Source organism: Leguminivora glycinivorella, chromosome 14, assembly GCF_023078275.1.
Source record: "Leguminivora glycinivorella isolate SPB_JAAS2020 chromosome 14, LegGlyc_1.1, whole genome shotgun sequence".
Taxonomy (NCBI): domain Eukaryota; kingdom Metazoa; phylum Arthropoda; class Insecta; order Lepidoptera; family Tortricidae; genus Leguminivora; species Leguminivora glycinivorella.
This window is the reverse complement of record NC_062984.1, coordinates 5,495,531-5,507,674: the sequence shown is the minus strand read 5'-3', so window position 1 is coordinate 5,507,674 and position 12,144 is coordinate 5,495,531. Positions and strand designations below refer to the sequence as shown.

General features: G+C 35.5%; 1 protein-coding gene across 1 annotated transcript in view; it reads left to right on the top strand.

Moving 5' to 3' along the window:
- Positions 1–936: 936 nt before the first annotated feature.
- LOC125233285 (alkyldihydroxyacetonephosphate synthase) overlaps positions 937–12,144 on the top strand; it is a 71,765-nt gene continuing 60,557 nt past the window's right edge. Inside the window, exons 1-2 of the mRNA XM_048139242.1 lie at positions 937–1,167; positions 6,524–6,610. Of these exons, the coding sequence (XP_047995199.1) occupies positions 995–1,167; positions 6,524–6,610 (260 nt within the window). The 5' untranslated portion in view covers positions 937–994. The remainder of the gene's footprint in view (positions 1,168–6,523; positions 6,611–12,144) is intronic.

Here is a 12,144-nt window from a genome sequence, read left to right as displayed (position 1 = left end):
GGTATTATAAATAAGAACATTAGCTTACGCTTTAAATTATTTATTAACTAATAAGGCATTAACATAAGTCGTTATACTTTGATAAGAATTTTATGTACAACATTCTTTTCTACGGCTAATAAAATATTTTATTGAATTATTGTCATTTTATTTCGTAAAAATAAGGGATAGACTAGACTCAAGCACAAAACATCAATAATTTATAAACAGAAATCCAAGATCTTGTAAGAATGGGAAACAAAACTGGGCTTGATCCTTTAGGTATTATTTATCTGTGGGTACCATTATTCATCATCCAAAACAGTAAATTTTAAGATTCCAAATTGATTGTAAGTTTAATAGGTAAGCTTATTACCTTATTAGAATCATCGATACATCACAAACATAGATAGTCACGTAGAGTCCGTCTAAGCTAACTACACATTCGTGAGATTGTATATAAAACCAACGTGGAGCTGTCTAAACTCTTTCTACGCCACGTCGGTAGCAAACAAGGATACGGCCCGCCTGATGGCAAGCAGTCACCATTGCCTATGGACTCCAGAGGTTAACTGTATAAAATAAAATTTGATAAAGTAAAACTGTACCGACCTTAGAACTCTACATACCTAATTAATATTTTTTTATGAACAGTAATGTAATAGCAACATAATAATATATCTTCTGTGAATTTCATCTGTAATGCACTAAAAATACTAAAATACAATATTTTACAATAAAAACAAATATAGCGCCATCTAGTTTAACAGTCCACACTTTAATGCATTCGAACACCTACTCTAATGTAAAGTCTCCTCAACTCCCTGCCAGATGGCGTTAAAACCAACACTGCTACGTTACTCACAGCGGAACCTAGATGCCGCTAAAATAGTACCACCCCCTTCGTCTGCTTTACCGACCGAGCATTTGTCACCACATGCGCGGCAGGCTGCGCGATTTATAAATTTCGTACCAAATGGTAGCCGACACAAATCTATAATCGTCGGAACTAAAAATGTCAGCAGCATCTGCAAGCAGCTCGATAGTTAAAGCAAATGAAAACAGCAATAACAGGACAGACGACAGTGATAAAAATAAAATGTCTAGTGTTAAAAAGAAAAGGGATGTAAATAAAAACAGTGGTAATGATGCAATTATAAAAGTGAAAAGTGTTATTCCTAGACGAAGGTAAGTTATTTAAGAAAATACAGTCTTATCAGTCCTGTAAATACACAAACCGTAAGTAATAACTAGAACAAGTCCCTAAATTATGTAGTTCGTCATGTACTTTAAGTACTTGAGACAACATTTCCGTGTAAACTAAAACACATATGTTTCACGAACCGGCATATCTGTTCTACATTTCTGGATATAATTAACCATGCGTCCTAAATATATTCTCCATAGTTAACTGGAGTAAACGCGAGTGCACGGCTGTAGCTCGATGTTTTCGGTTTGGCGCGGTTTCGGACAAGCCCATCCGGGGCCCGGTCTATTCCATACAAAATATTAGGTCAAGTAACCTACTTAAAAAAGTATTCGTGTGATAATAAATGTTTTAATAGTATCAAGTACCCATACAATTATTTATAATTATTTAAATATGTAGCTATGCCGAAAAGTGAAAAAGACAGATGTGAAAAGTTTGTTAATAGGTATTTTTAATGTTTTTCGGAAAAATGAATGAATCTACTTACGGTTGTACTCACGTTATTATATTATTGCTATTGCTATTGCTGCGACATGTTTCGGGCCAGTAAATTTATTTGAAAATCACGAAAGTTTAACGTGTTTTTTGCAATATTTATTATCATTGTACCAATTTGTAACATCTACATCTAATTATTCATTATTTATTCCTAAATATTTATATGTACATGTATGAACTAATAAGAATTAAATGAAAAAAATTAACCTAAGTGCACTGGGGTAATTTCGAAAGTCATTTAAAAATTACCATTGTTTCCATCATATCAAGATTCTCCTTTCTAAATTACCCGAGCATTTCTGTGCTTCGAAATTACCCCAATGTGCAAATCTTTGTGTAGGCTAGGTTTAACTCGGTCCAATATCTCGCAAATATTTTTGTACTTTATGTACTTACTAGCTCTTGCCTGCGGCTTCGCTCGCGTTAGAAAGAGACAAAAAGTAGCCTATGTCACTCTCCATCACTTCAAATACCTTCACTTAAAATATCACGTCAATTTGTCGCTCCGTTTTGCCGTGAAAGACGGACAAACAGACACACACACTTTCCCATTTATAATATTAGTATGGATTTTCAATTTACAATGATTCATAATATATTCTACTACAAGATCATGAGTAATAAGTTTTTAGTATAAATAAGGTGTTTTTATTATCTTATCTCTATTTTATCATTATCACAAGACAGGCGTGTTACTGACCGATATTGTAACATTTGTAACCTACATAAACACTTCCGAAGTGTTTAATATATAATTTAGATAAACTTTGCGACACGTTTTCAGTAAAATTGATTTCTTATACATTATTTAGGCTCTTAAAACTTCGAAATACGTAGGTATAAAACTGCCTTAAATTAGATTTAGAATCCCGTTAATGTTCCCGGGTATTCCCGGTAGGTACCGAAAGTAGCGGGTAGTCTTGGTTCTTTCCCAGTTACCTACCTACTGAAAAATGTTAGTCTCGCTTCTGGATCTCGTAGTACAGTCAGCATCAATAGTTGCGGATGAAACAACGCACCAAAAGTATCTGTTATCCTGTATAACTTTTCTAAATATTTTTTTTGTATTTACTGTTAACGCCATAGAGTAATAGAAACAGAGAGAGCTTCACTGAAGACCGGCTGTGATAATTTCATTTTATGGCTTGGTGGCGGAACCTTCATGCCAGAAATGGCTGACGGTTTGCGATGTGCAAATACGATTTAAAATCAAAATAATTATAATTCAGGTCAAAAGAAAATCAATTCTTCATTTAATTTATCAAAAATTAATTATTTTACTTGAAACTTAGAAATATCTTGTTTTTAACAAATAATAATGAGTTAATGACTCAATGCACCGTGTGCAAACACTATTAAAAAAAATACTGGTCACACTCTTCACACTCTTGATTTGGGCTTTGCTGGTTTATGATTATGAAATGAACATTAATTAATATTGTGATTTTACATATAATATCGTGATAATGTCTCGATTTACGCATGAAACTCTATATAGGTCCATGGAGCCCCAGCGCGAACAAGTTGTTCACAGAAATCGCGAAGCGTCTGGTTGAGGTAACTGGTGACCGAAGAGCTGGCGACTTCCTCGCACAACGTATCAGCATTGCGATACAGCGAGGAAATGTCGCCAGTATCCTTGGTACAATGCCTCAAGTCAAGGGCCTATTTTAGATATTAGCTAGCTTTTAAGTTTAGTCTTAGTTTCTTATATAATTATGTAAATATGTTCATGTAAATAAAGAGATTTTCTTCCGCATGAAAAGTTACTCGGTACTGTTTTTACTTTCGATTGGTGTCATTTTTACAGTTTGATAACGCCTGTAAGCATATTTTCTTATTTTTCTTCAGATGTTTTCGCCACGGGCGCCTCGATCCAACTGACGGCAGATTAGGGGATGAGGTCTTTGACAGAGCTGTCAATGTGGATGATAGAATCACAGTTTTTTTAGTGTTGAACGTTACGTCCGTGTAATATTAGGTTGACGCTGACTGTACCGGTGTGCTTACACTCGTGAAAAACGGTTAAACATTTTTCTCTTGAGAAAGGTTTTTTTAGAAAAGAGTTATATATTTTCTGGTTCAGATAGTTTATGTGAATTGTATAACTTTCAAATTTTACAAGAATTTCAGGGCAGGGAAGTAATCAACCGTTCTTCAGTTACCTTACGTGTACCTTACCTATACACCTAGTTGCCCAATTTTTCGCTACCTACCATAAATTTCTCCGTTTCATTTTTGACAGTCTTTTAAAAAATGAGCGTTAAATTTTCAATCTTTACCTCCATAAATTACCTACATAATAGTTAGGTACCCATGTAGTTACTTGTCTCAATTTGTAGAATATTATAAATCCACTCTATGTATGTTAACCTACATCGTTAAAACGTCAAATTCGCATTAAATGTACCCTGACTAATGAATGTTTCAATTGTTCAATGATAAAAAACCACACAATTACAATATAGTCAATATATCAAGTCACAATCGACACAAATGACATATCAGAGTACCTATGTCATAATCCTTCCAAACATTCTTCAGCGAAACGAGTGTTACACCCACCTTAGTCACGTCAGCAGGACATATGAAAGAATTGAGATAAATACCTATACACGGTACACAGCTGAGTGTTTATGGAGTATTTTTATTGGTGCAAGCACTAAGGTTCCTTAAACGATCACGGTCCACTGACCAAAATTGGGTACGGAAAGGACAAACAGACAGACGAACCGACCTGAGGAAACCATAAGATCTTATGCTAGTTGACTACTATAAACGTTTGGCAACAAATGGAATGCACAAATTTTGTAAAAAGTGGACAGGACGGAAATTGATCCTCCTCTTGAAGACCTGATTACTTAAAATAGGGCTGTATGTGTCAAGAAAAGTCATAAAAACTCTGAAATATGACCCTCAAATCAAATATATTTAATGTGTATTCAGTCCCCAGAACCCGTTGAAAAAATCTACTATCGAAAATAATAGTTATTTGTTATACAAGGGGGCAAAGTTGTATTTTAACGCCGAGTGTGGAATTGAAAAACGAGCAAGTGAAAGGATTCTATAGTTGAACCACGAGCGAAGCGAGTGGTTCGAGAATAGAATCCTGAACTTGCGAGTTTTTTAACACACGAGAAGTAAAATACATTTTCTCAAACATGCAATGAAATATTGTCTTTAAGTTCCTTAAAATGGGCTGGGAAGTATCGCTTTTTGGGCGCAACAACTCGAGAGGACTGTAAAGGAATTTCATATTATTTTTTAGGCCTAGGCCTGCAAAGTAACTTTTTTTTATAAAATATTGTCCTTTAGAGCATTTTTTTTTTTATTTCATTGTATGTTTGAGAAAAGCACTATACATGCCTCGGCGTGAAAACGGATTCCCGGCCTCGTATCCCTATCCGGCCTCGCTCGCACGCTCGCTCGGCCGTATATACCCACTTGGCCGGAAATCCTCATTTTCCCGGCCTCTGATGTAATGTACTATTGCAGCCGAGTGTAACACAAAAATTTTCCCCTCATTATAGCGAGGAAACTACAACGCAAAAAACCGGCCAAGTGCGAGTCGGGCTCGCGCACAAAGGGTTCCGTAGCAGCAAATATAATAAACCAATAACTTAACCAAAATTACAGTTAAATCAACCTATCTCAAAAACTATAAGAGATACTTTGATCAAACCAAAAATCGTTGAAAGAGTTAATTAGCATGCATCACCTCTATTTTTTTTAGAATTTTATACCCCGTAGTTATAAAAATAGAGGGGGGGGACATACTTTTTACGACTTTGAGAGCTGATATCTCAAAAACCGTTCACTTTAAGAAAAATGTTTTTTAGAAAACTTTATATCATTTTAAAAGACCTTTCCATTGATACCCCACACGGGTATGTACATCGAAAAAAAAATTTTCATCCCTCAGTTACATGTATGGGGGGCCCCACCCCCAATTCTTTTTTTTACTATTTAGTGTCATAATTTTGTAGCGGTTCATACAACACATATTCCCATCAAATTTCATCACTGTAGTACTTATAGTTTCCGAGTAAATCGGCTGTGACAGACGGACAGACGGACAGACGGACAGACGGACAGACGGACATGACGAAACTATAAGGGTTCCGTTTTTGCCATTTTGGCTACGGAACCCTAAAAATGCGTTTATCACTGCTTCCTGTAGTTCCACAGGTGGTAAATCATCTTTATTACTAGATTCACCTACTTTTATCAATTTTAAAGCAGTTAATTTGACTTTATTCAAGGTCAAATTACTTTACCCACTAGTGGATAAAATGCGTTTTTACCCGCTGGTATTGAAGGACAAAACACGTGTTTCCGAGCTAGTGAGGGGAAAAAAATATTGTTGGAGAACCTCGATGAAAATGATACGGGGTATATTTTTCCTGGTGTTTTTAACAGAATAGGCATATTAAATATTAAATTTCAATCTCATTTTTAGGGTTTCGTACAGTCACTGGCATAAATAAGTGATGATTTCTGTACCTTGTCGCTCTTAATCGTTTGACAATTTCGTATGACATTCCAAACACGACGTTAAAGTGACAAGGTACATATATCATCACATATTTATGCCGATGACTACCAAAAAGGTACAAAAGTATAACCGAGGTAAAGGTGCGACTCGGTCCGTCTGCCTGTCACATTGCTAAATAAGTATCTCGTTTTAAGTCAAAACGGTACTAACTTGGCACAAGCGTTTGACCAATCTAATTTAATGTTGGGAAAATGTGCCTATGCTACAAGCTCTAAGGCTGCAAGACCACGATTTAGCAACTGTCATTTGTTTTGCGTTGATACTGACATCGCATGTTCCAGACAGGAGCTGCTGAAATGGTGGGGCTGGGGCTACAAGGACTCCAAGTTCGAGGTCGTCGATCAGACGGCGCGATTCACAGGCGACAGGTAAGATAACATTATTATACTAGGCACACTCACAAAAACACATAATTAATTAATTATAGACAAATGTAGCGCGAGATGACACATTTCCATCCTAATTCCGTCACTACTTTTAAAAAATCTCGTATCTCACGCTGTTCCTCAAAGTTAAAAAGCAGTAAGTCTAATATGCATTCCATACATACTTACTACAATTTTCTTTTCATTGACAGACGAAGATACAAGTTTTTTTAAAAGTAGTGACGATTTAATACTTACAAACCTAATTTAATGAAACCAAAACCGAAATCACGAAAAAGCTAATAAGACGATACAGGAGGGGTCAATTCTCCATACAAACGCTCTCGACTATTTCCTCCCTGGTTTTTGAAGGTAGAGCAATGATTTTTTCAACACCGATTATTTTTTATCTGTGTCGGGCCGTTTTGATTTTTTGATATTGTTATTTTTAAAGTCGCTAGAGCCCATAAAAAATTCCAAAAACAGATTACTTTATTGTTATTCAGATTCTCAAATTTCGTTACGATTGATTAAGTTTTAAAGGAGGAAACAGTCGAGAGCGGAACCTCGTTTTTAAAGATTTTTTCGCAATATCTTTTAAACTGAATTGTTCTAAATGGACAATTTTTTTTCGATGAATCTAGTTATTAGAAATAGGTACCTACTACCTACACACAAATAAAATGTACAGTATAGAATTTCCCGCCCGTTTCACATCGTTTCATACGTGGAAAAACCACGGTTTCGTATATTTAACTAAAATTTCCAAATAGAAAGGGGGGCTCCTTTCCATTTTAGCATTTTCGCTCCCGTAGCGTCTTAAAAATATGACATAAACTAGATCAAAATAGTAACAAGCTGTACTGATATGGGTCATGCCTAGCCTAGATTATGTCACAGCGGCTCTACCTAATTGGCACCGCTCCGGCGCTCTTATCTTATTACCTATTTATACTCACACTATTTTAACTGCACAGTGCCGTATTCGCACAATGTTTTTTTTATGTAAGATTTTATTGCCATATGGTGTCAGTGTATTTGATGTACAAATTCGAATGGGTCCGTATCTACCTCTATATAATCCATACTAATATTATAAATGCGAAAGTAACTCTGTCTGTCTGTCTGTCTGTCTGTCTGTCTGTCTGTCTGTCTGTCTGTTACGCTTTCCCGCTTAAACCACGCAACCGATTTTGATGAAATTTGGAACAGACAATCTTTAGACCCTGAGACAGAACATAGGCTACTTTTTATTTCGAAAAAAAGGGATGAAGGGGTTGAAAAAGAGGTTGAAAGTTTGTATGGGATTTCTTAATTTTAAAAGATAAAACCATGAAACTTTATATTTTAGCACTTGATAAGAAATCATTGAACATCTTGATAACGGATAGGGATAGGGATAGGGATAGGGATTGGGATAGGGATAGCGATAGCGATAGCGATAGCGATAGCGATAGCGATAGCGATACGGATACGGATACGGATAATATGGGTATCGTTAGAGGGATACGGATAATCGGTCGGCGGTCTCTTACAATCAATGTGCTCTAAGACGATCGTTGTTTGCTTACTTGAAGATTACGTTTGCGATAAGTATAAGCAAAATGTAAAAATTTTTAAGGGATAATAGAAAAAAGTACTTTTTACCCACCGATCATAGTGTCGAAATACGGGCTATGTGGGATGTTTATAAAGATTTCCTCAGCGTATATAGAATTACCTACGCTGTGGTCGATGTGTAATATTTCTACAATCATTGCAAGCAAAAGTATTATGTGCAATCGAAATAATCGCAGATAAATATACCTACAGAGAAACCTAAGGATCCAAATGAAAATCTTAATGAATACTTTTATTACGCGGGCGAAGCCGCGGGTAAAAGCTAGTAAAGAATATTTATTTACTTACTTACTTGCTTACTATTGACAAACTTAATGGCTAGGAATTGATTCATTTCTACTTAATAAAAAATAAGTTTAGTTTTTCAAAATTGTCTTCGGTTACCGCGATAGTTACTCGTACTCATGAAATAAAATCCGTTTTCATACTTTTAGTTTTTTTAGTTACTTAGTTAATTTCACAGACCAGGTTAATTTAAACCACAGTATAATAAAGAGTACTATCGTACAGTATGGCCACTCCCGCTCCCCGCTGAAAGCGCCGCCCACCCCCTCTCGGTTACTTCACAGTTACCGTCTGTCAAAAACGCGAACAGTCAACCTGTCATATCTCACTCATACAAGCATGGTACGCGTTCACCTACACGAGCTTAGAATGTGTGCTAGGAACGCGCCTCTTTCATATATTTGATCGCCAGTGTCCGAGATGTGTTTAAACTAAGGTATCAGTAGTTGTACCTAGAGATATTAATTAATTATTAATATTCTTCGCACTATAACTCAATATTTTGATATTTTTGATGTAGAGCGCCGCCTTTGGGTTGCTGTCACGCCCTTCTAAGAGCGCGTTTCTCGATATGAAAGGCTATAATCCAAGTAATAACATGTCGCTCAAATTTGGTGTCGATCGACAATGTCAAAGAGCCAATAACACATTTTAGACCAATATGGAACATACAGAAGAATCTCCTTATGTATTCTATCGCCAGTGCTTCTGAAGAATCTATAAAGATACATAACATAACATCCGTCGGCAAGGATTTCGAACCTTACAGAAATGCCTTCCGCGGATGGACGATGCAACCGCAGAGTGACGGGTGTGAAGTTAGCAGCCTAAAGTTATCTGCCTATGGTAACCCGACCAAATGAAAAAGTCGAAAATTTTAAATGCGTTAAAACAATAAAATATGCGATTTCAAGGTCTCAAGTACTCTTAAAGTATATTTTTAGTCAAATATCATCACAAAATGATTTGCAAAATACAAAAATTGCAAAAATACACAGGCAGCTAACTTCACAACATAGCTGCCTAACAGAAATTAATAAATTTTCACATGAAGCTGAGTACATTACACTTTGTGTTTGGCATCATTAGAAGCGTCATAAAAGTGGTTATAAACCAGGTAATTTTCATTAAGATTGAAAGAACACGACTGGGTCAAACGAACTGAAAATAGTTATCTGCCTAAGGAAGAAACTCATTTTTGACAATTTTCCACATGAAGCTGAGTACATTACACTTTGTGTTTGGCATCATTAGAAGCGTCCTAAAAATGGTTATAAACGAGGCAATTTTCATAAAGATTGAAAGAACATGACTGGGTCAAACGAACTGAAAATTGTTATCTGCCTAAGGAAGAAACTCATTTTTGACAATTTTCCACATGAAGCTGAGTACATTACACTTTGTGTTTGGCATCATTAGAAGCGTCCTAAAAATGTTTATAAACGAGGCAATTTTCATAAAGATTGAAAGAACATGACTGGGTCAAACGAACTGAAAATAGTTATCTGCCTAAGGAAGAAACTCATTTTTGACAATTTTCCACATGAAGCTGAGTACATTACACTTTGTGTTTGGCATCATTAGAAGCATCCTAAAAATGTTTATAAACCAGGCAATTTTCATAAAGATTGAAAGAACACGACTGGGTCAAACGAACTGAAAATAGTTATCTGCCTAAGGAAGAAACTTATTTTTGACAATTCTCCACATGAAGCTGAGTACATTACACTTTGTGTTTGGCATCATTAGAAGCGTCCTAAAAATTTTTATAAACGAGGCAATTTTCATAAAGATTGAAAGAACATGACTGGGTCAAACGAACTGAAAATAGTTATCTGCCTAAGGAAGAAACTAATTTTTGACAATTTTCCACATGAAGCTGAGTACATTACACTTTGTGTTTGGCATCATTAGAAGCGTCCTAAAAATGGTTATAAACGAGGCAATTTTCATAAAGATTGAAAGAACATGACTGGGTCAAACGAACTGAAAATAGTTATCTGCCTAAGGAAGAAACTCATTTTTGACAATTTTGCACATGAAGCTGAGTACATTACACTTTGTGTTTGGCATCATTAGAAGCGTCCTAAAAATGTTTATAAACGAGGCAATTTTCATAAAGATTGAAAGAACATGACTGGGTCAAACGAACTGAAAATAGTTATCTGCCTAAGGAAGAAACTCATTTTTGACAATTTTCCACATGAAGCTGAGTACATTACACTTTGTGTTTGGCATCATTAGAAGCGTCCTAAAAATGGTTATAAACGAGGCAATTTTCATAAAGATTGAAAGAACATGACTGGGTCAAACGAACTGAAAATAGTTATCTGCCTAAGGAAGAAACTCATTTTTGACAATTTTGCACATGAAGCTGAGTACATTACACTTTGTGTTTGGCATCATTAGAAGCGTCCTAAAAATGTTTATAAACGAGGCAATTTTCATAAAGATTGAAAGAACATGACTGGGTCAAACGAACTGAAAATAGTTATCTGCCTAAGGAAGAAACTCATTTTTGACAATTTTCCACATGAAGCTGAGTACATTACACTTTGTGTTTGGCATCATTAGAAGCGTCCTAAAAATGTTTATAAACGAGGCAATTTTCATAAAGATTGAAAGAACATGACTGGGTCAAACGAACTGAAAATAGTTATCTGCCTAAGGAAGAAACTCATTTTTGACAATTTTCCACATGAAGCTGAGTACATTACACTTTGTGTTTGGCATCATTAGAAGCATCCTAAAAATGTTTATAAACGAGGCAATTTTCATAAAGATTGAAAGAATACGACTGGGTCAAACGAACTGAAAATAGTTATCTGCCTAAGGAAGAAACTCATTTTTGACAATTCTCCACATGAAGCTGAGTACATTACACTTTGTGTTTGGCATCATTAGAAGCGTCCTAAAAATGTTTATAAACGAGGCAATTTTCATAAAGATTGAAAGAACATGACTGGGTCAAACGAAATGAAATAGTTATCTGCCTAAGGAAGAAACTCATTTTTGACAATTTTCCACATGAAGCTGAGTACATTACACTTTGTGTTTGGCATCATTAGAAGCATCCTAAAAATGTTTATAAACGAGGCAATTTTCATAAAGATTGAAAGAACACGACTGGGTCAAACGAACTGAAAATAGTTATCTGCCTAAGGAAGAAACTTATTTTTGACAATTCTCCACATGAAGCTGAGTACATTACACTTTGCGTTTGGCATCATTAGAAGCGTCCTAAAAATTTTTATAAACGAGGCAATTTTCATAAAGATTGAAAGAACATGACTGGGTCAAACGAACTGAAAATAGTTAACTGCCTAAGGAAGAAACTCATTTTTGACAATTTTCCACATGAAGCTGAGTACATTACACTTTGTGTTTGGCATCATTAGAAGCGTCCTAAAAGTTTTTATAAACGAGGCAATTTTCATAAAGATTGAAAGAACATGACTGGGTCAAACGAACTGAAAATAGTTATCTGCCTAAGGAAGAAACTCATTTTTGACAATTTTCCACATGAAGCTGAGTACATTACACTTTGTGTTTGGCATCATTAGAAGCTTCCTAAAAATGTTTATAAACGAGGCAATTTTCATAAAGATTGAAAGAATATGACTGGGTCAAAC